Source organism: Balaenoptera ricei, chromosome 18 (assembly GCF_028023285.1).
Source record: "Balaenoptera ricei isolate mBalRic1 chromosome 18, mBalRic1.hap2, whole genome shotgun sequence".
Taxonomy (NCBI): Eukaryota; Metazoa; Chordata; class Mammalia; order Artiodactyla; family Balaenopteridae; genus Balaenoptera; species Balaenoptera ricei.
The window spans coordinates 74,588,591-74,614,130 of record NC_082656.1 but is presented as its reverse complement, the minus strand read 5'-3'; the positions used below and the strand labels follow the sequence as shown (position 1 = coordinate 74,614,130).

General features: G+C 39.8%; 1 protein-coding gene across 1 annotated transcript in view; it reads right to left on the bottom strand.

Moving 5' to 3' along the window:
* Positions 1–25,540, bottom strand: part of ITGBL1 (integrin subunit beta like 1) — a 206,478-nt gene that overhangs the window by 7,909 nt on the left and 173,029 nt on the right. The window contains exons 8-9 of the mRNA XM_059902728.1: positions 16,496–16,612; positions 1,623–1,769 (exon numbers count right to left, since the gene is read on the bottom strand). Of these exons, the coding sequence (XP_059758711.1) occupies positions 1,623–1,769; positions 16,496–16,612 (264 nt within the window). The remainder of the gene's footprint in view (positions 1–1,622; positions 1,770–16,495; positions 16,613–25,540) is intronic.

Below are 25,540 nucleotides of genomic sequence, written 5' to 3'. Positions count from 1 at the left end.
TTTTCAGCCTTCCTCCCGGCACCCTATATGGTCACAGCATCCATCAGATTTTATCTTTGCAATTGTGTCAAGAAGCCCCCTTCAACCTGACAGCATCAGCCTTGAGAGAGAGAGGTGAAGCAACAGCCACTGTTTAGGGGCGCATCTCAGAGGCACATCCTGTTTCTGAGGGCTCCTCCATCGGTATTCAGCGATTCCCTTTCTTCCCTGTGTCTTCTTCAGAAAGATATTTACCTGCTAATCCTGCCCCAGGGTAGGTGTTTGAGGGTAAATGCAACTTCAGCTAGAGCCTTGCCCTGTCTGAAAGGGGAGGGGGGGGGAATCATCTGTTCTGCAAGGAGGCTAGTGAGCTGAAGAAGAGAGCTGGGAAGCTCCAGGACATCTAGTTCCCTGCAGGGCAGCTCCGGAAAATTTAGTGAGAATCCGTGCACTTCCAGAATCTTCCTAGGTGTTTTTCTAGCCACTAGCAAAGAGGAATGTGACAGCCTCCTAGATGGGCCCATAGGCACTGTGAGAGCAGGATTTTAAAGTCTCTTGGAGAATTTATACAGAAGCATCAACATCAAGATAGCTAAAATTCAATCTATTAATTAGTATTCTTTCTCTGCTCAGGAAAAAAAACCCTGTTCTGCCCTTTTGGGGGTGGGGAAGGGGCACTGGTGGGGTGGCTTTTCTTCTAGAATCTGTTTCTGTGGTAAATGTTTGATTGAGTTAGCGGCTCCTATTCAATCAACTTGAAGATTATAACCACTTTGAAGGCTTAAATTTTTTTTTTTTATATTAGGTTACACATGTGTGATTGGAAAATTGGTGATTTTCAGACCAATGAAAATTACACCAGAACTTTGGGACCCGTGTACTTTTTCCTCCCCTTTTTATGAAATGAAATATGTAGTCTCCTTTTATAGCCTCACATCCCTAACCCTCACTTCCTCCACACACACACATCTACATATTTAGCCTCTGAAATTCCCAAAGCCTATTTGTTCGCAGTTTAGACGCTTGTGATCACTTCTCTGCGGTTCTCGACTGTGCCATTTCACAGGTGAACCCAACAATTATCCTTTTGCGTTTTTGGCCCATTCAGTGCCCAGTCTACCTTGTTGGTTTTCTTCTTTATACAATCATCAATTCTTTTTATTCAGCAGTGACGCTGAACATAGCAAGTGCCCAGGGATCTTTTCACATGAAACCTGTCTCATGCATTTCATTTTCTCAGGCCCTGAACTTCATCTGGCAACTTTTTTTTTTTTAATTTTAAAAATTATTTTGTTATCTCTGGCATTTTCATTTATAGTGGCATTTATTTAGATCCGCACACGCAGAGGAGGTGTGTGCATGTGAGCTATGGTCTCTGGAGCTTTAGATAAACCCATTTTTCTATCACGAATTCATTTACAACTAAAGAAAGCAGCACACAGGTATATCTGAGACTCTCCTTCTGATAATAATTTCCATTATCGTTTGAATGGGAGAAATTCCAAGCTTAAAGTCTGGTCTGAGCAGAGGACAGAGGGGTCTGCGTTCAGCAGCATGCAGTCTGCAGAAGCTGGTTGTACGTGCTGCCGTATAAACCACGTGTCAGAGCAGGGATTCTGTCCAAAGCTGCAGCGGACACTCACCCTTCCCCGAGCACAGTACGCCATCTGCCGATTCGCACAGACTCCGGCTCTGTTCCTCCGTCAGGTTACACTTGCGCGGATGCTGGCAGAGCTCCCCGAACCATCCTCTCCCGCAAACACAGCGACCGCAGGAACACGTGCCGTGGCCTGCGAGGCAACCACAGGGTGGGGTGAGAGGCGTAGATGGGCAAAGAGCCAGCTGAGTCACAGTCTTTAGGAAGAAATATGTAAACCAGAGTATCTCATTTCCTATCAAGCCAACACACTGTCTCCTTACGCACCGTCAGTTTGGCGTGTGAGTGTTTAAAAGAACTTCGCGACAGAGTTCTAGCTGAACACAATCCTCCTGAATGTCGCATCAGAGATGGATTCAAGAGAGAAAAGAAAGCTTGAAACAATTTAAAATGGAATGTGACCATCCTTTCTTGATCCACAATACTTCTCCATTTGCATTTTTATCAGGATGGAGTCTTCAGGCTTTTCCTCACTGTGCACACCCTGACACCCAGACCAATTTGCAAGGCTGGTCACGTCACCCCTGCCTGCCCCATGTATTGATTACTCTCCTATCGTTTACAAATAAAAACCAAAGGTTCACCTCCATACAAATGGCATCTGGTATTATATTATGCTCTCCCTGTGCTCCTCTGCTTGCTAATAAGAACAGATATAAGTGTAAGTAATGGTGTCTCCCTGTTGCTGTACAGAAGTTAAAAACAGCACGAGGCTTAGACTCATATCTTTTTCTCCCCTTTGGTTTCCGTCACTGGCTCCTGGTTTGGGGATGTTTATCTTTGGTGTGTATGCAACATTGTATCTGTGACACTTACACACTGGTGTATACATCTGACTAGTCGCTGGCCACCAACACTCCATTCAATTGCATCATCTTCCATGTTAATTTCTCTTTCTTCCCATCAGTGCTCTATTCTTTTCCTATGCGTGCAATATCTTACAGCCAGATCTCTCCAAAGAGAACAAACAAAACAGCTATTTGTTTGGCAACATTTTACTAATTACTATGAACAGAGCATTTTGCTAGGCACCAGGGGATGCAAAATCAAATATGATGGGCATGGTGGTCCCTGCCTTACTTCCAGGGACATATCAAATCGTCATTCAGACTGCTCAACCCCACTGGATCTTTTGAGACCATTCTGCCCTGACCATTTGCTCTGGCAGGATCTCCAATAGTAAACTTCTTCCATCTGCCTCTTCCTACACTCATTTCTGCACAAGGAGGGAGTGGTGGCCAACATTTAATTGTTTGCAATTCATTGTTAAGATTAAAAAACCTAAGTATTCATGACCCAAGTGATATTTCTCTGTAACACGTGACCATCTGGAAGTGAATGGAAAGCAAATGGGAGGCAAACTTAAAAGACACCTGGATTAACAGACCTATTTCTGCCAGCCTCGTCTTGTCCATAGGCTGATTTATTGAACTGCATCTCACCACAGCCCTTTGAGTCAAGCATTATCACCATTTTACAGTCAGGAAACTAAGGCTCAGAGAGATTAAGTAATTTTTCCTCAAATCACACAACTCAACCAACAGGATCAGAACCTGACTCCAGTTTTCTCTAATTTCAATGTCCCCTTGTTTTCCACGTCACACTGCCTGTATATTTCATTTTGGAAAATAAACAATGACTATCAGTCTGAGACACGTAGGAGCCTTTTCTTAATTCCTGTCTTTTTAAACTGCTGCATAGTATGAAGGTATACATTTGACGTTCGTAGGCACTTTCTTCTTAAGAAGTCTCTCCTATACTGGTTTTCATGACATTGGACTTTCCTGACCCTTTCAACCCTCCTCCTTCATCTACTTATTCCTCTACTTTTTGTCTCACCCGATTAATGTAGGAATCCCCTGATTGTCTATCCTTAATCATCTTCTCTTATCTCTCTACCATTTCTCTCTTGAAAAATTCATCAAATCATAGGATTTCAGATAAGCACAATGATTACAGGGCTCTATCTCCAGCCCCTCAATCTCTCTTAAATTCCTCTCCCGTGATTCCATACTTCGTATTCTACTAGCATCTGAAATTGATACATCGAGACCTGCATGTATAATTTTCTTTCCAAAAGCTACTCTTCTGTATCACCCATCTCTTTTAACAGCCCAACTCTCCTTCCAGCCAACCAGTTCAAAATGATTCAGATCATACTTGACTCTCTCTCACTTCCCTCATCCAAAGAGCTGCCAGATCCTGTTGAAACGACCTCAAAATTTCCACTCCTATCACCATCAGAAACCTTTGAGAAACCTTCTGTCACGTCTTTCTCCAATATTCTCACTCTCAGCGTCCCATAACATGACTCTACTCACGTCACAGCCTTGAGATATAGGACTGTGTGACTCCCTAATGCTTATGGGATGAAGTTCACCTACTTTAACCTTCCTTATGTCTTAGGTTCCTGAAGTAGATTCCCAGCTGCTTCTCCAACCTTACTTCTTCTCCCCTTCATACACTTCCTGACCCACTCATCTTTCCCGACATAGTTCCGGTGTTTTCCAGACTTCATGACTTTGGTGAGACAGGAATCTATGCCTTCTACTCTACACAACCAGATCCTGCTTAATTTTCAAAACTCAGGGAAAGTGACTACACCTCTGGCAGATTTTTCTAATATCCCCAAGTGGAATTCATCTTCCCCTCCTCTGAATTTCTATACTATCTTATTTTTCACCTCTTGTGTAACATTTTTGTCTTCTACCTCGTAATATGCAGTTATGTATCAGATAGACCCATTACTTGACTGAATTCTCTGATGGTAGGAATCACGTCTGATCCATCACTATAGTCTTCAGAGTGCCAAGCATTGCCTTAGACATAGTGGAGCCTCAAAAAACACTTGTAGAGTAAGGTTATTTTTCAACAAAATCCCCTTCTTATTTTTTCCCACAAATCCCAACTGACAACCATAAACTGAATACAGGACATGTTTACAGGTCATCTGGTTAATAAACTGTCCTTCAAAGTCAACGGACTGTTCTTTGATGGCTCTGTTTTATTTCTATGTCCTTAGAGTGGAATGAAGTTAGCAAATCTGTGTAAGAGTTACATACTCAATGAATCGTTATGAAACTGATTCTATCTTGACTTCTCCAATAAAACAAAAGTCCACTTAAAGTGAAGCCTACTTTAGAAGTTCAAGACAAGTTATCCAAGTTATCCACCTTTGGAGGCAGATAATGTGTGATACAAAAAGAAGGAGAAGGAGAAGGAGGAGGAGGAGGAGGAGGAGGAGGAAAAGAAAGAGAGCTTTTAGCATCAATACCATCAAGCTATGGACTTTTCAAATGTTTATGCTTCTTACAAGCCCTGGGTTAGTAAGAATTACCATCATTTGACATAATTGGAATAATTTAATCTCTATGGCAGAGAAAGACATTCTGCCTTTGATTTAGGATATTATTGAGAATGACTAAATGATGCCTCACCACATGTAATTTAATATAAAATTTATATGCAAGGAAATAGGAGATTGTTTTTCACTTATTAGCTCATTTATCACATCCTTCCACAAAGTTAAGTTGGCATCTAGCCCAGACAATGGTCAAAATGCATTGGTATTTAAATGTTTTGCTTTGCTATTTACATGACTTCTCTTTACTTAAAAAATGTTTTTTAAAGCTTTCAATAATATCTTCTTTATAAACTCTAATAATTTAATCATCCACTCAAGAACTTTTTATTATGTACTAGGCATTTTATTAGCTCTACTCTCATGGGCTTATAGGCTACCAGGGGAGAAAACAAATAACAATGAGGAAACAAGTACACTTGTGCTATGGAAGAATTAAGGAGGGTGTTGGTAGATTCAGCAGAGAGAACATTATAAACTGGAGTGGCCAGCTCTCTGACACCCAGCAGCTGAGAAAGAGCCAGATAGCTAACGTTCTGGAAAAGCTAATGAAGATTCTCGGAATAAGAAAGAGCTTCACATGTTATAGGCAGTGAAAAAAAGGCCAATGTATTTGGAGAGTAATGAGTAAGAAAAAATGAAAAAATAATAAAGTTGGAGAAATATTTAGGAATGAGAACATAGAAAATTATTTGTTCTTGGTAAGGCGTCTACATTTTATTCCAGGAGGAAGGGGAAATCATAGAAAGGTGTTATGCGAGAGAGGGATGTGTTATAATTTATGGTTTGCAAATTCATTTTGGCAACTGGGTGGGAGAAATTAAGGTGTGTTGGGAGGAAGTGAGGATGGGGAAAGTGAGAGAGTATTGCAGAGTCCAAGTGAAAGGTGATGCAGGCTTCAAGCAGGGTGGTGGCAGTGCAAATGGGGAGAAGTGGCTGGAGATCTACCTTGATGGGGGTACCCATGGAACTTGCTGCTGGATTGTATGTGGCAGGTGAGAGAAAGAAAGGACTAGTTTTCTGACTCAAGAAATCCTGTGAGTAACGATGGTATTTAATAGATATGGAAGCTGCAGGAGGGAGAGGTTGAGGGCAGAAAATCAGTTCCATTTTGAAACTTGTGTGTCTGAGATACTCTTAAGACAACCAAGGAGAGGCCAAGTAAGCAGCTGACACAAACCTGGCATTTGAGGACAGGTTGGAGCTAGGTCTGTATGTGTTGGAGTTTCCAAAAGGAGATGGCATTTAAAGCTTTAGAAGTGAATGAGCTCACCTAGGGAGAAATAAGTCTTGAGAAACTCCAATATTTAGGGTAGGGTAGAGGGGAGAAGCCAGATAAATAGCGTCATCCAGTCAAGAAGAAGAAAAATGAGATGACTGTGTTGTCTTGTAAGATGACAAGGAGAGTATTCCATAAAGGAGGCCTATTGAGTAGAATGGTCCTGAAAATTGGAGTTAAAAAAAAAAGACCATAAAGGTCATAAGAGTAGTTTCAGTCAACTTTTGCCAGACCAACCCTACTAAGTTGTCTCTTAGGCCTATGAGTGGAACACCCAGGGTTAGCAGAACTGGGAGAATCATCTATATGCACCATTCAGTGAGAACAACATCTCTGCTTGGTGGTAGAATCCACAGTGAGGTTATCTGTGTATAATAACTGTATGATAGATCATTCAAGAATGAACCTGTAGAGAGAACCAGCCTAATGAATCATTTGAAGTCCACTAAATCTGCCTTCACGTGACTTCCCAACTCTTCATACAGGTGAGAATTTTCCATTCAATTTTCATTTCCAGTGCCATTCATCCTCTCCCAGATACTTACCTCCTGGCATCTGGCACTCCCCCCGAGCAACAGAAATTTTTCTTCCTATTCTCTTCCCTTCCCCCACCCCAAAATATTCACCAAGAATGCTCTGGATAAGTGTTGTCCAATGTAGTAATCACTAGTCAATGTGACTATTTAAATTTATTAACATTCAGTAAAATTTAAAATTCAGTTTCTCAGTTGCACTAGTCACATTTCAAGTGTTCAACAGCCATATGTGGCCAGTGGCTACTGTATTGAATAAGGCAGATGTGGAACATTCCTATCATCTTTGAAAATTCTATTGAACAGTGATGCTCTAGACAATAACATTTCCAATGAATCCATGGGCTCTGAGACACACTTCCTCAATACACTGCAGCGACGGTTCTCAATTAGGAAACTGACACATGAAGGTATCTAATTGCATCAGATACTACATATTGCCTGCCCAATACTCTTTTCCCCTTGTTAATACTAAGAGAAGCCTCATTTTTTTCAGAGAGGTGATAATAGTTCATCTGGAAAATATTTGATTACTCAGGCTCCTTTTGACCTAGAGGTGCCCCTAGGACTTAGCTCTAATAAGTGAGATATAAGAGAAAATCTCTTGGATGAGGTTTCCAGGAAAGCTATTGTCTTCCAAAGAAAATGGGACAGACTCAGCTAGCATGTTATCCTTTGCCCTTTGTCCTTTGTCCTATTTTCCCTTTCTTCTTTCCTGGAAGATGAACACAATGGGAGATTTTCAAGGAGTGTGACGACAGAAGTCATACTCGAAGGGCAGAGAGGAAATGAAGAGAGAAGGTGTGTGGGACTCTGACGGCTCTCAGGTAGTCACCTCACCATCCATCCATCCCTGAAGTGACAATCTCAGGCTTGTAGCTGAACACAGTCCTAACTGGTTGCGTGGTGAGGCCCTTCAAGATGGCTGCTCCCCTGCTCTCTGTACATCCCCTGCTCGACCAGTCCCTGCTTCACTCACTTGACTACCCAATCCTCTCAATTATAGTCTTAATAAACATACTGTTTATGTACTTGCCCCTTGCCCCAGCCACTGGTTGCCCTGGTAACTGATGAGCCAACCTGACATCAGTTCCCCCCATAAATGGCACCCTCCTCCTCCCTGGAGTAGCAAAGATTGCTGCCATGTCCTGCTGTCTGCCATAAATGGTGCGGTGTCGCTCCAGGATCTTTTGCTGCAGACTTGTAAGATCTCCTGTCCGATAAACGATTGATGTCTCTTTCTTCAGTCTCCAGGTTGGGCAACTACAAAGCTTATAGGCCTGCAGGGTGCATCCCAACACTGGTACACTTACAAACTCAGGAAAGAGGTTTGTGATTTTAAGATGTAATTTGGAGATAAACACACTGCTACCCACATTGTCCAGCTAAGAAAGGCGTGGCCTGAGTGAGTGGTCTGAACCTTCCTCAGTGTGAGAGTTCCAGCAATGCCTGGGAGGGGGGTAGTGGTCACTGCACTCATAATCTCAGGCTGCCTGATCTTCTTCAAATTGCAGCTACAAACCAAAGAACTCCCTGAAGAAATGAAATGTGAACTGACTGTATAGTTAAGAGGTGGTTCTTCATTATCCCTTCTTGTTTCTTAAATTGGACTCCTAGTCTCATTTCAGGAGCAGAGAGGACAAAGGAAAAGCAATAAGCAGTCCACTTCTTAGTCTCAACCTGGGTATATGGAGTACAGGAGGGAGATCTCTGGTTTAGCTTCTATTAGTTCAAAACAATTAAACACACATGAGCCAACATGTAGATATATTTTCCTTATGAAATCTTAAAATCAAGTACCCTAAAAATGAATACATCTCAGGGACTACCTCTCTGGACGAAGTGTGTTTTTTTTTCAGTAGTGACATCTGATTTAAGAAATCCATGCATTTGTAGGTCACATAAAATTTTTACTGTTAATAGGGATGTTTTGAGAAGATCCACATGTGGTCTATGATCATTGAACATGACTTACCAGTAAGTAAGTGAGGCATGGCCTTACTTCCTATTGACTTTCTCTTTGCCCGTCACTGTCATGACCCTCATTTTCAGGTTGTAATTTTGGTGTAATCAAAACTGAACTGCTTAAAATTATGTAATTGCTTACATTCAGCTTCAGGTACAGTTGCTCATTTACACCAGCCTCCCAGAATTGGTTTAATCGCTTTCAGTGTGATTGTTGGGAAGGTGGATAACATCATTGGCTCTTGGTTCTCATGAGCCTGCTGATTAGGTAGGTTTACAGTTAGTTTTGGTTTTACTTATTCCTTGTTTGCTAAAGTGCTCAGGGAGTCCCTGCTTTGGAGCCAGGGACCCACAGTTTGATCTCTGGCCACACATTAGATATGTGCTTCTTGTCCGTCCCTCCAGGTGAAAGGCCACAGACACTATGGCTCGGTGTCTGGCAGTGAACTGAGAAAATTACCCAAATTAGTGATGTCAATTTTGTTCCCAGAAGCTACACCAGAGGGATGATGGTAATCTGTTTCACACACCCCTAGTAGTGAGATTCGTTCCCCACTGGCTGCCACGTGATGGGGAGACCCAATGCTTTGAACAAAGTAGCTGCTATTCCTTCCTCAAGGCACAGAACTGCTGATTCGTATGATGCCAACTTCCTTCCAAAACATTCTGTAGCTGGTGAATCAAGAAATCTAAAACAGATGTATTTTTTTGTCCTGTTTTGGAGGTGGACACTTCAATGAACTCCGTATCGCACAGATGTTGAGGCTTCTCTGGCTTAGAAGTCTTATGCCCCATAGGAGCCCAAAATCTCTTCTAATTATTGCTTAAGCATAGCTTCCAGAAAACCCGCAAGGGACGTGCCTGGTGGCAGAGTCACAGCACTCATGGAAGCCAGAAACCATGGCATTCCCATAAGACATTCATAGTTCATTCACAATCCCTCCCAATCTAGTTGAAATTTATCGATCACAGGTCACATTACCACGAGCAATGTTGCCTGATAACATTGGCATGTACCATCTTCATCTGTTTCCAGGGAGCTGGAGTGAGGAGGTTAACAGAGGGTCAGAGTCTCTTGCAGCAAGGTAAAGGGTTTTGTTAGCCTGTTGTCCATATTATTTCTAATACTGTCTCCAATACATCCAAGTTTTTCCATCTTTACCATCCTCCATCTAGCTAAACCACCTTCATCTCTCACCAGGACTCATCTCCTAAATCCACGTTCACCCACCAACCCCAAAAATACACACTCCTTCCAGCAATCCAAACTTCACCTGGCAGCCAGAGGTACTTTTTAAACAGGATGATAACGCTATTGTCTTGTGTAAACCCCTTGTATGGCTTCCGATCATCGCTTGAGTAAAGCCGCAAATCATTAACACAGTTGACAAAATCTGTCATAACCTGCTCCCCTTTGCATTCTCATCTCCTATCACACAGGGTTTCTCTCCAGTTCTCAAAAATCCCTTGAACATGTCACCCTCCCTTCCCGCATATGCCTTGGCACACTTTGTTCTGTGACTCCTGGGTCGCACCCATCTCCCCTCACCTGGCTACATTCTATGCATTTAATTACCAAGTATGGTGGTCATGATGCTTAGCTGATTAATACATGTCAAGCATATGTCATGCATCATATCGTTTCTACCAGATATGAAGGCATTAGCGAAGCCTTCCGTAGCCTCCAGTCTATGTCAAATCCCCTATCATGTATGTTTCCATTGAACTAGTGCTTCTCCTTTCAGACCATCCACCTCATTATCCTTCCTTTCTCAATGTCACCCTTCAAGCATAATCATCAACTCCAATAGATTTACCACTGAATCTCCAGGGCTGGCAAACAGTTTTTGAGCGGTTTGAGCTGGAGCTCAACAAATATTTCTTGAATTAAAGAAAAAAATAAACGATTACTTCAGTTTCAACCATGCAGAATGTGGAGGAATTTCCACATTGGAAATATTTAATTCGAATTTGAAGAGTATGAAGCCAGGAGGGAATGATGCTAAGAAATCATCTTGGCAGACCCTGACCTCAAGACAAAAGAGGAAGAAAGAAGCGGAGATTACTCGAGGACAGTAAACAGTGAGCAGAAAAGACATGCAAAGGCCATTTCTAGGGAAATGCTGAGATTTATTGGTAAGCTCTGAGAGATGAGCAAGAAAAAAAGATCAAGTGGTTATGAGAGAAGTGAGAGAAGAAACAGGGGGAAGGTGTTTCTGAGGCCCAGGAGACCATGTCAAGGGGGATTCTGAGTAGAGTAACCACAGCTCTATGCTGAAAAGCGGTCATGTAGAATGAGACCTGAACGGCACCCCAGATTTGGGTAACTAAGAATTACGAAAAACCACAGGGAGTCGGTTATACAGAATGCTGGGAGACAGAGCAAGTTTCCATGGGTTGAAGATTGAACCATGAGGAATGCAGACATACAGGTCAGAGGTAAAGGCATCAAGGAGATCAAAAATATTTAAGGACATGCTTGTGTTTGAGGGGCAGTGCGGGCCTTTACACGGAGTAAGTATGCAATGCGTATTTGCTGATCTAATTATTACATGATAGGATATTATTAAATAAGAAGAGATGTTCTTATGATAATGGATATTTTTAGATAGACTGAGAAATATAGAAACTTTGGCGATGCATGCTCTTACTCAAGCCCTAATGGCCAGTGTCTTCTTACCCGTGCTCCTCCCTGCTTGCAAACCCATGAGAAGCTTCCCCATGGAAGGTGCCCTGCTGAGTAAGAGCCACTAAAAATACTTCTGAGATGCATATGGCCCCTTTGATTTGGTAGCTCAGTGTCAAGTGTGAGGATAAAAACTGCATTATGCAAAAAGAACAGACAGGAGAATTCATCTATGCCGTCCAAAATTGAAGACAAGACAGTCACAGTTCTGAATAAACTGTGGTTACAAAAGGAATTAACAAGCAAATGTGGAGCTCTGTTCTGTGTCGCATAGAGTTTACTGGAATCCACAGCATAAAATTCCACCTGAGTGGTTATGTCTTTCATTCTCTCTATATGTATATAACCCTAATGATAATAATGTCTAATGTATATACATATGACACATGTGCTAAGTGCTTTATACACATTAACTCACTTAATCTCACAATAACCCTACAAGAGATATATTATAATCATCTTTTATAGGTGAGAAATGGGGGTTATGTAAATTGCCTCAGGTCATATGGGGAGTAAGTGGCAGAGCCAAGGTTGGAACCAAGAAAGCCTCATGCCTGTAGTCTTAACTACTGTACTATACTGCAATTTACATTTCTAAATAGTTAAGTACATTTACATAAACGTTCGTGAAAGGAACTTGTGATCCCCTTATCAGCAGGTTTACTATGTCATATACTTTAACAATGAAATTACTGTACGTTCAAACTTGTTAATTAATGGCATGTTTCTTGTAATTTCTGTCCAGAGAACAGCTGAGACATAAATGAAATTCAAGGCTATAATAGCCAAGGCTCAAATAGTTCCTTCCATAAAACAGTGCTCAGAAAATAGAGGAATTAAAAATCACAGTACCTTGATTAACTGTCTTAAATCATAACTGGAGGCCAAGTGCAAAACTCATGTGGGAGGTGATGTTTCCAGTGAGAACATGAATTACAGTTGATTTTCACTATTCGAAGATTTCGTAATTGGTAACTTGCCTACTCTCTAAAATTTATTTCTATCCCTGAAATCAACACTCGAGAAGCTTTCCAGGTCATTTGAGAACATGGGCTGAACGGTGAAAAAATTGAGTTGCCTGAGGTTCACATTCCCAGCGAAGATCAAAGAAGGTCACACTCTGCCTTCTTTGTTCAGCTCTTACACTGTAAACAAGTGTCCTTTTCCCAATATACTTGGTGCTGTACATTTTGCATTTTTGTGCTTTTTGTTGGTGATTTCAATGTTTTTAGATGGCCCCCAAGTATAGTGCTGAAGTGCTATCCAGTGCCCCTAAGTGCAAAAAAAGGCTGCGATGTGCCTTACGGAGAAAATCTGTGAGCCAAATAATCTTCATTCAGGCGTGAGTTATAGGGCTGTTGGCCGAGTTCAATGTTAATAAATCAACTACATATGACACAATATGTCTTTACAGAGACACACACATAAAACAAGGTTATGTATTGATTGCTTCATAAAAATGCTGCAAACAGAGGCAGGAAACTAGCGAGCCCCGTATTTCCCTCAGGAGCAGTGAGTCAGTATTTGCCAAATCCCTGTTCAAGACAACTTTATAGACCACAGCCAGCATGAATACCAAGACTAGACTTATCTTGTTGAGGAACACTAACAGAGTATCAGTGTGGACTGTAAACTATGTGCAGCTTTTCTAGCTACATGTCACTTCAGATACACATGAGCTGACCACTGAAGGGGACATCTCTCCCTCTCCTTCCTGGAACTATCCCCCTCCAAGCAATAGGACTGACCATCAGAGTAAAGAGTCACAAAAATCTACACACTGGAATGTGTACAGATGTGTGCATAGGCCCTAGTGCAGAACCTGTGGCAGAATTTAAGGCTCCAGGCTGTCAACTGTGCTGCAGAGCTCAGATGAAGCAGGAGAAGGTAAGTGAAGCCAATCGTTGTTACCTACAGACAATCTTTAAAATTATTGGTTTTGGACTTCCCTGGTGGCGCAGTGGTAAGAATCCACCTGCCAATGCAGGGGACATGGGTTCAAGCCCTGATCCGGGAAGGTCCCACATGCCGCGGAGCAGCTAAACCCATGCACCGCAACTACTGAGCCTGCGCTCTAGAGCCCACGAGCCACAACTACTGAGCCTGCATGCCACAACTAGTGAAGCCCACGCGCCTAGAGCCCATGCTCCTCAACAAAGAGAAGCCACCGCAATGAGAAGCCCATGCACCACATCGAAAGGTAGCCCCCGCTTGTCACAACTAGGGAAAGCCCGCGCACAGCAACGAAGACCCAATGCAGCCAAAAAAAAAAAAAAAGAAAAGAAATTACTGGTATTATCTTAACCCCAAATCTCTCAAGGACATTATTTGAATGTCCAAGTGAAATTTAAGAATAACAACACAAAATATTTTCAAGAAAAATTTCCAAGATGTGTTTCCTTTACCTACTTGAAAAGTGTTCCAAGATCTTTCGGTCAGTAAAATGTCTTTAATACAATCTAAAATATGAAATTAAAATGCATAGGTGATTTCCTAGAGCTGGTTGCTAAAATTTAAGAAGAAACACCAAGAGAATCCATCCAATTATAGTGATCAAAGATGCTATGCTTATCTGATTACTATTGTACTAATATTTGTTGGCTGCTAGCTGACACAGGAGAAGCAGCAAAGTTTTTCCCAACCTTGAAAACACGTTTGTGCTCTGATAATTATGTTCTGATATCATCTATATTTGGGAAGATCAACCATGTAAGAATTAATCTCTAAATGTGCGAGGAAGGATCTCCCAAATCGTAGCCAAGGCTCTACCAGGAGGATAAGATATATTAGCCTGTCTCCAGCTACTGCCTAGTCTACTGTGCCACATCCTGTATCCAATCAAAGAGAGGATGGATTGTACGGTAGGAAAATCTAGACAGTGCTAAAGAATGAGAATCTGCACTATCCAGAGAGGATAGACCACCCGGCGTGAGAGTTGCGGTCCTTCCGCACGTGTATTCTGGCAGCTGCAGGGGTCCCCTAGCAACGTCATCCTTTTTGTTATGATGACTTTCACTTGGCACCCCCTGGGGTTCTCTGCCCCGAGGTTTCCTCCAGCCGCAGAAGCCCGCTCTGATCCTGTACCTGTGAGGCATGCTGGATGTGGCCTGGCAGTTAACGTCTCCTAGAAGCAATCCTCAACCAATGACTGATGATGTAAGAATTGTGTGTTTTACTCGGGCTTCTAGAGTTCCATCCTCTGTGCTGGGATGAAGCTCCAGTTGACCACAGCAGTAACTGGGTTGACAGCACAGTCTTAATCGGCTGCCCCTCCTCCATGCCACACTTTCCCACTCTCCTACCAGAAACTCCTTCCCCTTTCCAAGGACTTGCATTCAAATCCTTATCTCAGATTCTTACTTCTCACAGAGTTTCTCTACAAAAAAAATTCTAGTCTCTGGGGCAATTATATTTCTGATTGTATATCAAGTAATTGGTGTTCTGGTTTGTACATTGGTCTTTTACCAGTTTGGCTAATGGGAGTCAGGTCCCCCTTGGACACAGAGGACTCTGGGTGGATGGACAAATCCAGAGTGTAGACATGCAGAGTCAAGAATTAGTCTAAAAAATTATCACTTTGTGAGATGCTTTCTCACTTGCCTAGTAAACATTTGATCTCTTCTAACAAGCAGATATATAGATGTGCCTTCATCTTTGGTTTCCTCCCCAAAGATAGAAAGAGAGATTCGCTGGGGGAAGTGGGGGGGCTGGTCATTTAATGGATATGTAGATATGACAGGTTTGTAAAATGTCAAGTACTTAACAACAACAATAAAAAGGACTATAATCTGTTTAGATATGTCTGATAACTAACACGAGTGAAAAGAGAATCTAAACTAAAAATAATATTGACATAAAGTCAAAACAGTGGGATATCTCTCTGGGGGAAATTGTGGTTTAGAGAGAGATCTGTGAACTGAACTCCACAGCTCCAACCCTGAGTCTGGCACTTTTCAGTGATGGGGACATTGACACCTCAAACCTCACTCACTTTTCCATTTGTGAAATGAGAAAAGCAGGAACAATCTGTGAGGATGTCTGTCATGGGAATTGCGAGAGATAAACCACCCGGCCCAACAGTTATTAAAAAGGGCCTTTTCCCTTGGCTCACAGAGAAAGGAAAGAAGAAAATATTTTTGATCAAATTCCAAGTGTTTTATAGTTGGTTAGAGAGAGAGTAGCTAGATAGATATACATGGAGGTCAGAGAGATGATAGAGATGGGTGGTGTGCCAGCCTTCCATCACTTGTATGTACATGTGCGGGCTTTTTCCCCAATAACAGTGCCCAATTGCATTATGATAATTATCTTAAAGAGATAGAGTTATATTCTTTCAGTGTGATTCCACGTCCAGTTCACCTCAATCGTCCTGGAAACCTGGAAGGAACCGCAATCGGCATGCACCCTCTCTACAATACGGAGCTTTGCAAGACTGAACTAGAGCCATGGTGACCCCCTTTCCCGCCCCTGGATGAAGCTCAGTGGACACTGGCAACATTCTACCCCTGGGACTCTCCTTTCTGCTGTGTTAACCTTCGTGACGACCCTCCATCTGCCTCATTCTTCCTTTGCGCTGTTTTTTACTTCAGTAAGCTCGTTTTGGGGTCTCAGAGCCATCATGGAAACTGAGTGTATATCTCTTGTGATTGTGTAATTAACTTGGAATATAGTCTTACTGCTTTATTTTCCAAGTCCCAGGTGATACTTACTTCCCCGATCCGTTTTTATCAGTAATCAAAACTGTAAACTGTTTGGTTGAAGCAAACCCTTTCACTGTCTTCAGAGGACTTGGTTTAGTCTCCACCATCTTTTATCGACAGCATGCTTTATCCTTTCACATACATACACGCGGACTAAATCAAGAGTCCAAGGTCCTTACCAACCTAACGGTATATTGCTCTTAGGTCTAATTGTGTATTGCTTTTTGTTTATCTTCTTTTTAACAGAAATTTTTTTAAAAAAAGGAGAAGTAGGATAAGAAAGGCAGGTGAAGCAGGCTGCACGTAGGGAACAGAGGGCTGTGAGAATTGCTCACCTCCACAGACCACGCCGTCCAAGTCTTCGCAGCGGCGATCGTCACACTCACACGTCTTGCCATATACTTTGCCGCCTCCCGGAGGGTAGCAAGTGCATTCGCCGCACTCACACTTCCCTGCAAAACACAAAGGCACAGTGCACTCAGTAGGATGCTCACAGAATCAGGAAGGCTTTGAAAGGAAGCAAGCATCCTATTAGACTTCCTGGACCAGTTCTAGTCTGTGGCTGATAAGAGCTCAGCAAATACCTTTTCCTACCTCCCTAAGGTTAAGCTGAAGGTCAAGCACAAATGCCAAGGAGGTTGGTGGGAGCTGAAGTGACAACTCCTGGCTCATGTCGTTCCCATCTTCTACTTTCCACTTTCTGTTTCATTCATTTTTGAAGAATAATTCAACTATTAAACTCTCTGGGTATTTCATATTCCACTTATGATGAGACCATTTAACATAACTGAGTCAATTTTATATATTTTGACATAATTTGCTATAATGTGGTCATTTAAAAAATATTTTTAGCGTGGGTCTGTCTGCCACATCAGAAAAAAAATATGTTCATAGGTACATTTCAACCTGATATTTTAGTGATGATTTGGCATCAACTTTTGAGTTCACAGAAGTCATTTCAACATGGAACACATGTCCGAGTGCATGTCCTAAATATCTTATTATCCTTGACTTAAAGTTGAAAAGTATAAACATGTTTTGGAATGAGTTTGGTTCATAGTTTGGGGATTTCTTAACTATTTATCTTTATGTCTTTTGTCATTATTTCTGGAGCTGTAACTATGCCTCAAACACTATAATTTCTTCAATTCTGTCATTCTGTTTTCATAATACCACACATTGACTACCATTATCACTATCATTTTACTAAACAGGAAATGGAGACATACCGAGGCCAAGTTACTCTCCCTGGTGAACCAGTTCAAAATTTATATCCATTCTCATTACACTTAAAGTTTGTGCATCTAAACATTAAGCCATATTGTATCTTAATATACTCATAATGCAGCACCAGGAGGCTGTATGAGAAAGTACATTTCTTTTTTCCAAGGAATCGGTACCGGTTTGCCAGAAATTCAGCTGAGTGACTACTCCGAGACATCTGCTACTCTCTCTCATTATCCCAACCATCATAATTACACACCCACTGAAACGATCATAAGATACTTCAGGGCTGACCCAGCAATGTTGTTAGTCATTCTGTTGCTGCATTTGTATCTCGTTAAAGAAATTCTACGCCGGGATATGATGGAAGAAAGAAAAATTAGTATTTAGAATCATATAATTTCAGAGCTGTAATTAAAGATAATCTAATGCAGTGACTCATAATCTTTTGTGGCAGAAGTGGCGGGGTTAGGATCCCTTTGAGAATCCAGTGAAAGATATGGCAATAGATAATGTTGTTCTGGCCACCCTTCAACCCATCGCTCCTCCAACTTGGAGGCAGTGCCAAGTTCAGCAGGAGTCAGAGCCCCTCTTCTTTCCCCAATGATACCCCCTCTTCCTACGGACTGGCAGACAGAACAGAGACACGCCAGACGCTCTTGGCCGGGGCTTGGATTCATGAGGGGGAAAGCAAGGCACAGGCCTGTGGCAGAATGCCAAGCGTAACGGCATAGCAGTGAGCTTCCAGGGGTAGTAGAGCTCGGCACACAGAGGCTGAAGTTCAAAAGTGATGGCTGCAGGGGCCGGTTCTCGGCAGTGCCTTGCTTCGCTGCGGTGCTGCGTGAGCTGAGTGTCCAAGCTTGTGTTCTGAGCCTAAACTCTTCTAATAAAATGATTTTTCATCCCAGTTAATGACCTCGGTTTCTGTTGTACGCAGTCAAGACCTCTGACTGGTAGACCCCAGATCTCTCCCTGGAAAAATATACCAGCACGTGTTTATTTGTTATAAAATGTCAGGAGGATCCATGACTTTCTGCACTTTATTTAATAGATGAGGAAACTCAAGTATGCTGAGGCTAAATGACGTGCTTAAGGCCAGCAAAGTAGACATCAGCAGTGTGGGTGCTAGAACCCAGATTTTCTGAGCCCTGGTTAATCTCCTGCTGTGCATAAACACGCTGGTTCTCTCATAGGTAGATGTGTGAAGGATAAAAACGATCCAGATTGTGGAGAGAGGCAAAATATAGGACCATCAGCAGCGTGGCCCTGTATGGTTAACTAGTCCATGGTGGACAGATGTGGGAAACTTCAGCCACATCATTCCAGACAGGTAATCCACTCCCAGTTACCAAGAAAACAACACTTTTTAAGTTTGAGGGCATATGTATTTATGCTGACCATTTTATTAGCATTTTGAGGCATACAGGAAGTTTCCTGAATATGTATTATTGATTTCTTTGAAAAGGATGAACTAACTACTGGCATATGTGTTTAAATATCTCCATCTCACTGTTTTCATTCTGGATAGGGTCTTCTATTTCTCCTTATCTCCCAATTTATCCCCCTCCCCCTTTTATACAGTTGGATAGTAAAATGTTAATATATGGTCCTAGGTACCTTTTTTTTCCTGATAGATTGTAATTCAAGCATCTGTTTAAAATATCAGACAATAATTAACCATTTTGCAATTCATTTTTTAGGCCATGTATCTGTTGGTGTTTTAAAAATATGTTAAGGCAAATATTAGCTGAATTAACTTTATGTATGTAGCTCTAATTTAGTTTATAGGATACAGTAGATTCTGATGGGATGGCAAAGCATTAAGCATCAAGAAAGGCTAATTTGTCACAGATAGAAAGACAAAGAAGAGTAAATTCTTCATGCGGTCCACATTTTAAAGGGCATTATTTTGCTGTCTCAGTTCACAACTTCACTCCATTCACTACCAGGACATAGACCTGCCAGGTAAATTTCCGCTCATCCTTTAAGATCCAAAGTAAACTCCACCAAATCCATGACACTTGCACCCTCCTAATCACTCATCTTCACAAAAACACCAGAATTAACTGCACTTCTCCTGTGTCCTCATAATGTTTAAACCAATATTTATTGAACAGATGCACTAAATAATAATCACATGTAAATAGTTTGCTAACATTGACACAAAGCATGAGCTTTAATGGAAGAACTTGAATTTAGAATAAGACGTTTCTCCCTGGAATGCACAGGCATTTCCAATCACCTGAATACCTTCGTTTGTGTTTTCCACAGTTACATCAATGAAATACGTTCCACAGCAAATTCATCACCTTTATTCACAAACTTACTCCTTTTCCTGGATTCTTTTATCCCAGAGAAGGTCGCTATTCATTTAATCTGTCACTGAGTCTTGAAAAAACTTGATGACATACTTGATTCCTTCCTTCTTTTAATTAACCATTCTCCTTTCAATTTCAAATTTCATAGCTATGATGATGTAACTCCCCTTCCCATGATGGTCCCACATGAACTTTAAGGCAGAGATCAAATTTCTCAACAGGGCTTTCTACACAAGACCCAACTCACCTTCCTAAGCTTATACCCAACATTCACAGTGCACTCATGTTCAGAGACTTTGTTTTTGTGCTCCATTTCTTCTCTCTGCCATGCACTCTACAACTTTCTCTATAAAATTTGACCTAGTGTTCAATAGCCAGCTTAAATCTGAAATACTCTATAAACCCTTGCTTGCCATCCCTGTTTGGTCACCTGGAGGATTTGTTCCTTCTCTCTGATCCCATAGTACTTGGTTCACACCATTAGTAAATCAGTGAATGCACACTTTATACTAAATAAATACATGTCTGAACCCTACCATAAATAGTGATCTATTTACGGTCCAGGCTGATTTGTAACCTGTTAGCAGCCAGCAAAGTTCTCTGTTGAGGTAGTAGCAAACACAAGCCTCAGAATGGGAGAAAATATCTGCAAACGAAACAACTGACAAAGGATTAATCTCCAAAATATACAAGCAGCTCATGCAGCTCAATATCAAAAACAAAACAAAAACAAACAACCCAATCCAAAAATGGGCAGAAGACCTAAATAGACATTTCTCCAAAGAAGATATACAGATGGCCAACAAACACATGAAAAGATGCTCAACATTACTAACCATTAGAGAAATGCAAATCAAAACCACAATGAGGTATCACCTCACTCCGGTCAGAATGGCCATCACCAAAAAATCTACAAACAATAAATGCTGGAGAGGGTGTGGAGAAAAGGGAACCCTCCTGCACTGTTGGTGGGAATGTAAATTGATACAGCCACTATGGAGAACAGTATGGAGGTTCCTTAAAAAACTAAAAATAGAACTACCATATGACCCAGCAATCCCAGTACTGGGCATATACCCAGAGAAAACCATAATTCAAAAAGATACATTTACCACAATGTTCACTGTGGCACTATTTACAATAGCCAGGACATGGAAGCATCCTAAATGTCCATCGGCAGATGAATGGATAAAGAAGATGTGGCACATATATACAATGGAATATTAGCCATAAAAAGGAACGAAACTGAGTTATTTGTAGTGAGGTGGATGGACCTAGAATCTGTCATACAGAGTGAAGTAAGTCAGAAAGAGAAAAACAAATACCGTATGCTAACGCACATATATGGAATTTTAAAAAGCGGTACTGATGAACCTAGTGGCAGGGCAGGAATAAAGACGCAGATGTACAGAACAGACTTGAGGGCACATGGGGGGAAGGGGAAGCTGGCATGAAGTGAGAGAGTAGCACTGACATATATACACTACCAAATGTAAAACGGATGGCTAGTGGGAAGCTGCTGCATAGCACAGGGAGGTCAGCTCGGTGCTCTGTGATGACCTAGAGGGGTGGGACAGGGAGGGTGGAAGGGAGGCTCAAGAGGGAGGGGATATGGGGATATATGTATACATATAGCTGATTCACTTTGTTGTGCAGCAGAAACTAACAAAACATTGTAAAGCATTTATACTTCAATAAAGATGTGAAAATAAAATAAAATACTTAAAAAAATAAAATAAAAATAAATTCAGAAAGAAAAAAAATAAGAAATTAGTCTACTCTCCTTTATTTACTAAATGGTATTATTTCAATGATTAGTTTAATGTTATGGAGATGTAACTGTGGATTCTCAGATGATTATCAAATTAATATTCTGATAAGTAAAAATGAAGGATAATGGAAGTTTGCAGGTCTAGCACTAGCAAGTACTCTTTCATATAACAAATTGAGAGGAAAATCTAAAGAAAGATATATTCAAAAATGCAAATAAACCAAGTAATTTTTAAAAAGACAATCCAGGAAAAGGATGAAAAGGATGGAAATAACTGTTTGAAAAGAAATTAATTCAGTCAACATCATCAATATCATCCAACCAAAACTTAACTGAAATTTACACTGAGTCTGCCCACTCCAGTTAAATTTTAATAAATTTAACCTTTAAGGACATACAAGAAGTTAGTCCAAAGACATACTTTTATAATGGATTGCAATCCCTATGAATTGTATTTAAAGGCTCTTATACACTAGCAAAGAAGGGTAATGAAGTAAAGCAGATACGTAGAAGTTCTGATTAAAACAGATTTTACTTAAGCATTTCAAATTTGACACTTCTACAAAATACAGTAAAAGTTTAAGTCAGAACATGGACAAAAAAGCATAGTTTATAGCTCATCTAGTTTATACTGAAGATATAAAATTAAGAAAGCCATTTAAAAACTTTTAATAGTAGAGGGAATACAGGTAAAGTACATGAGCACACACACCCTATAGGGTTACAGAAGGTTCCTGGAAAAGGTGAATTCGGAATGAGTCTTAAAGTGTTTGTTAAATGTTAATCAGGCAAAGAAGAAAGAAAATAAATTTTAACATAAGATTCAGTTAAAAGAATGGGCTCTGATTTTAAATAAACCTGGATTTTAATCCTGGCACATCCAATGTTAAATGTGATTCTTTGGAAGACTAAGTTAAACCTCATTTATCATGGCTACCGGATGGGAATAATAATAACACTGATCACATAAGGTTTTGGTTAGGCTAAATATTATCATGCATATCAAGTACATAGGACAGGACCTGACACATAGTAAGTGGTCCATAAATAATAGATGTTATTATTTATATTTTTATAATTAAAAAAACATATTGGGAGGCTTGAATTTCAGTAACTCAAATAAAATCCATTCCTTTACTTTCTGATTCTATTTCTCTAAAAAAATAAACCAACTGTATTTCCTGATCCAGAATGAGATTATTTAAGAAGAACACTGTATCATCAAATGCACCTGCTAGCCTGGGAACAGAAGGTACACTCTCTACAACCTTATTTTCTTCCACTTTTTAAAAGGGCAAAACCACGCTTGCAGTACATGCTCAATATTTGGAGAGTAATTAGAGGCTCACATAAAACAGAAAAGAGATTAGCACTTTACTAACACAGTCCTCCTTTGCCTAAAATAATAGGTTTACCATAGCAACCTGATTGTACTAGGAAAAGCTCCTGCCAAATGCATCCGAAGTTCCCTTGAAATTTCTATGAGAAGGAATTAAACACTTCAGAACTATAATATTCTGTACCATTTCATCTAAGTACAAATATTTTGTGTGTGAGAATAAAGTAATCTTCCATCAGACATTTGAAAGTGAAGAGGCAACTTTCACCTTCCATTTCAAAATGAGCAGTGAGTCTTCTTATAATTCAAGCCACACTTTGACACTACATTTGCTAGCCAAGGAAGAGATGCTTGTAACTTTTTTAAAACAGGGATAAATGTCAATCCTTCTGTTTGTGTTTTCTTAGTATACAAGGATTAAAGTAATAAATCACAGACCTTTGTGAGGAAATAAGACATTTAAGCAAATGTTGTACTGATATAATTTTCTGTTGTTTGCCCTTAGAGTGTCTAAAATTGAAACTGGGATATGGGAGTAGCAGGCTTCACTTTTCTCTAAAGGTTTTCCAAGGTATTGAGCAGAACTTCACAGAGGAAGTCTATTAGACCTCTAAGTAAGAGTATCTCATTATTTCAACCTTAAGATTAGTTTCTATTACAATAACTAAAATTACTCGATTCATTTATTTCTAACAAAAATTTTATAAATTAGGTAGCAATATCATACTTGTTTACCAATATAACTCAGAAACTATGTGATAGACCCAAGGTTAAAAAAATCAGAGAAAGAATGAGGTTGGAAATGTGGAGCTTAAGTAATTAATCAATGTGGCCCATCCTGAATGAGTCAATATAAATTAGAATAAGAATTTCATTCTTTGTAGCTGGTAAACCCATTGACTGGCCAGTGGGCAGTACCTTGCTTCAGAAACAAGGTTTTGGGATTCTGCAAACAAAAATCCTATCACATCCAGGTCTATGCCTGGTATTGAATTATTGATTCCATAGGTCATAAATAAACACATGCAATTGTAATTCACCATGAAAGACTCTATGGGACAAATGTCAAAGATATACACAGACAACAAATGCCATTCACCAGTAAAAGAGCTGATACAGAGAAACGTTTCTATAGAAAGTTTCTTGACGATAAACTATATTTGGGCAAAAGAGGGATAAGGTAGAATCAGGCCTTAATCACTTTTAAATTCTTGCTTGGTTTTGTTACTTTAAAAAATTCAAAAGTGTGAGTGAATATATCACTTCCTTAATACACATTTCAGGAGTGATAATTAAACTGATTTGAAACAACTGTGGACTTTCTTCCCACATCAGGGATAATTAGAGAATTTACTTTACAAATTGAACAATGAAATCCATCTAACAATAAATAATACATTTCCATCAACAACAAGCTAATCTTTTAAAATAAAGGAAAAATATACCATAAAGCAATATTTTCTACTGATAACTTATCTTTTAATTATTCTTTATTTCTGAATCTACCAATATTCGTTTTCCCAAATCATAAAACATTAGAAAGAACATTGAGTATATATGTAAGTGTATACATATATCAGAATATATGAGTATATGTACATTTAAATTTGAAGCTATTGTAACTCCATGTGAGCAACTTATCCTCAAATGGTTCATGTAAAAAAAGTTCTTTGTACTATTCTTCAGTCTTCTAAGATCAAAAGTATTTCAAAATAAAAATATTTTAAATTTTAAAAATATGCAAGTAAAATTCTAAACATAATTTATCTACGCAGCTAAATGTTTTTTAAAAAATAAAGTCTTATCAATAATTATGTATACACTTAGCCACATGTTTTACATTCACTTTTGGAAAATATCCTTTAACGTCATATTCAGGATTTAAGCCAATTTTTTTCAATAAAGCAGTGTCAAATATATGCAGAGCCTGGGAATCATGTAGTCAAAAATGTCAGAAATTCAATAAACTTAAAATTTAAGGCTATAGTGAACTTGCTTTAACTTTGTCATTTTATAGCACAGTTAACATATTCAGGATTAATAGGTAAGAGTTACAGGGACACAGAGTTTAATATACTGTAATAAATAACATTATACACATCAGAGTAGTCCATTACGGAATGTGCTGCCGTGGTAGGGAGTAAGCTTCCATCACTGAAGGAATTGAAGCCAAGAAGGCAGTCTTTGATAAGAGTTAAGAGTTTGTGCTCTGGATTCAGAAAGACCTAAGATAGAATTTAATATCCACCACTTATATGCTCTATAATCTTAGAAAATAACTAAACCTTTCTATTTTAAAATTTTCAAAATTGGGAATACCTACTTAATAAGTAACTTTAAAGACACCAAAACAGATATATATTTTTTTAAGTATTACTGTTTGGATTTCCTAAGTACCACTGTGATATTTGTTTGTGGCACAGTGTTTAAACTTTAAGAAAAAAAATAATAAATGTATAACTTGAAGAGTAAAAGGCTTCCACAAATAGAACCACATATTATAATTTTATATAACTGAAAGTAATATACCATTTTTTCACAGCTAATCTGTTTCTCCCTCAATATGAATGTCTACTTCCTTTTTTGCTCTGCCAACAATATATTTCAGATAACTTATGGTTTCTGTACTAAGTAATGCTACTTCTTTAAAAGGTATTTTATTCTGACATTATTTTTCAACAAACTCCTATGGCACCTGAAAGTCCTATCTCCGTTTTGTCTCTAGCCT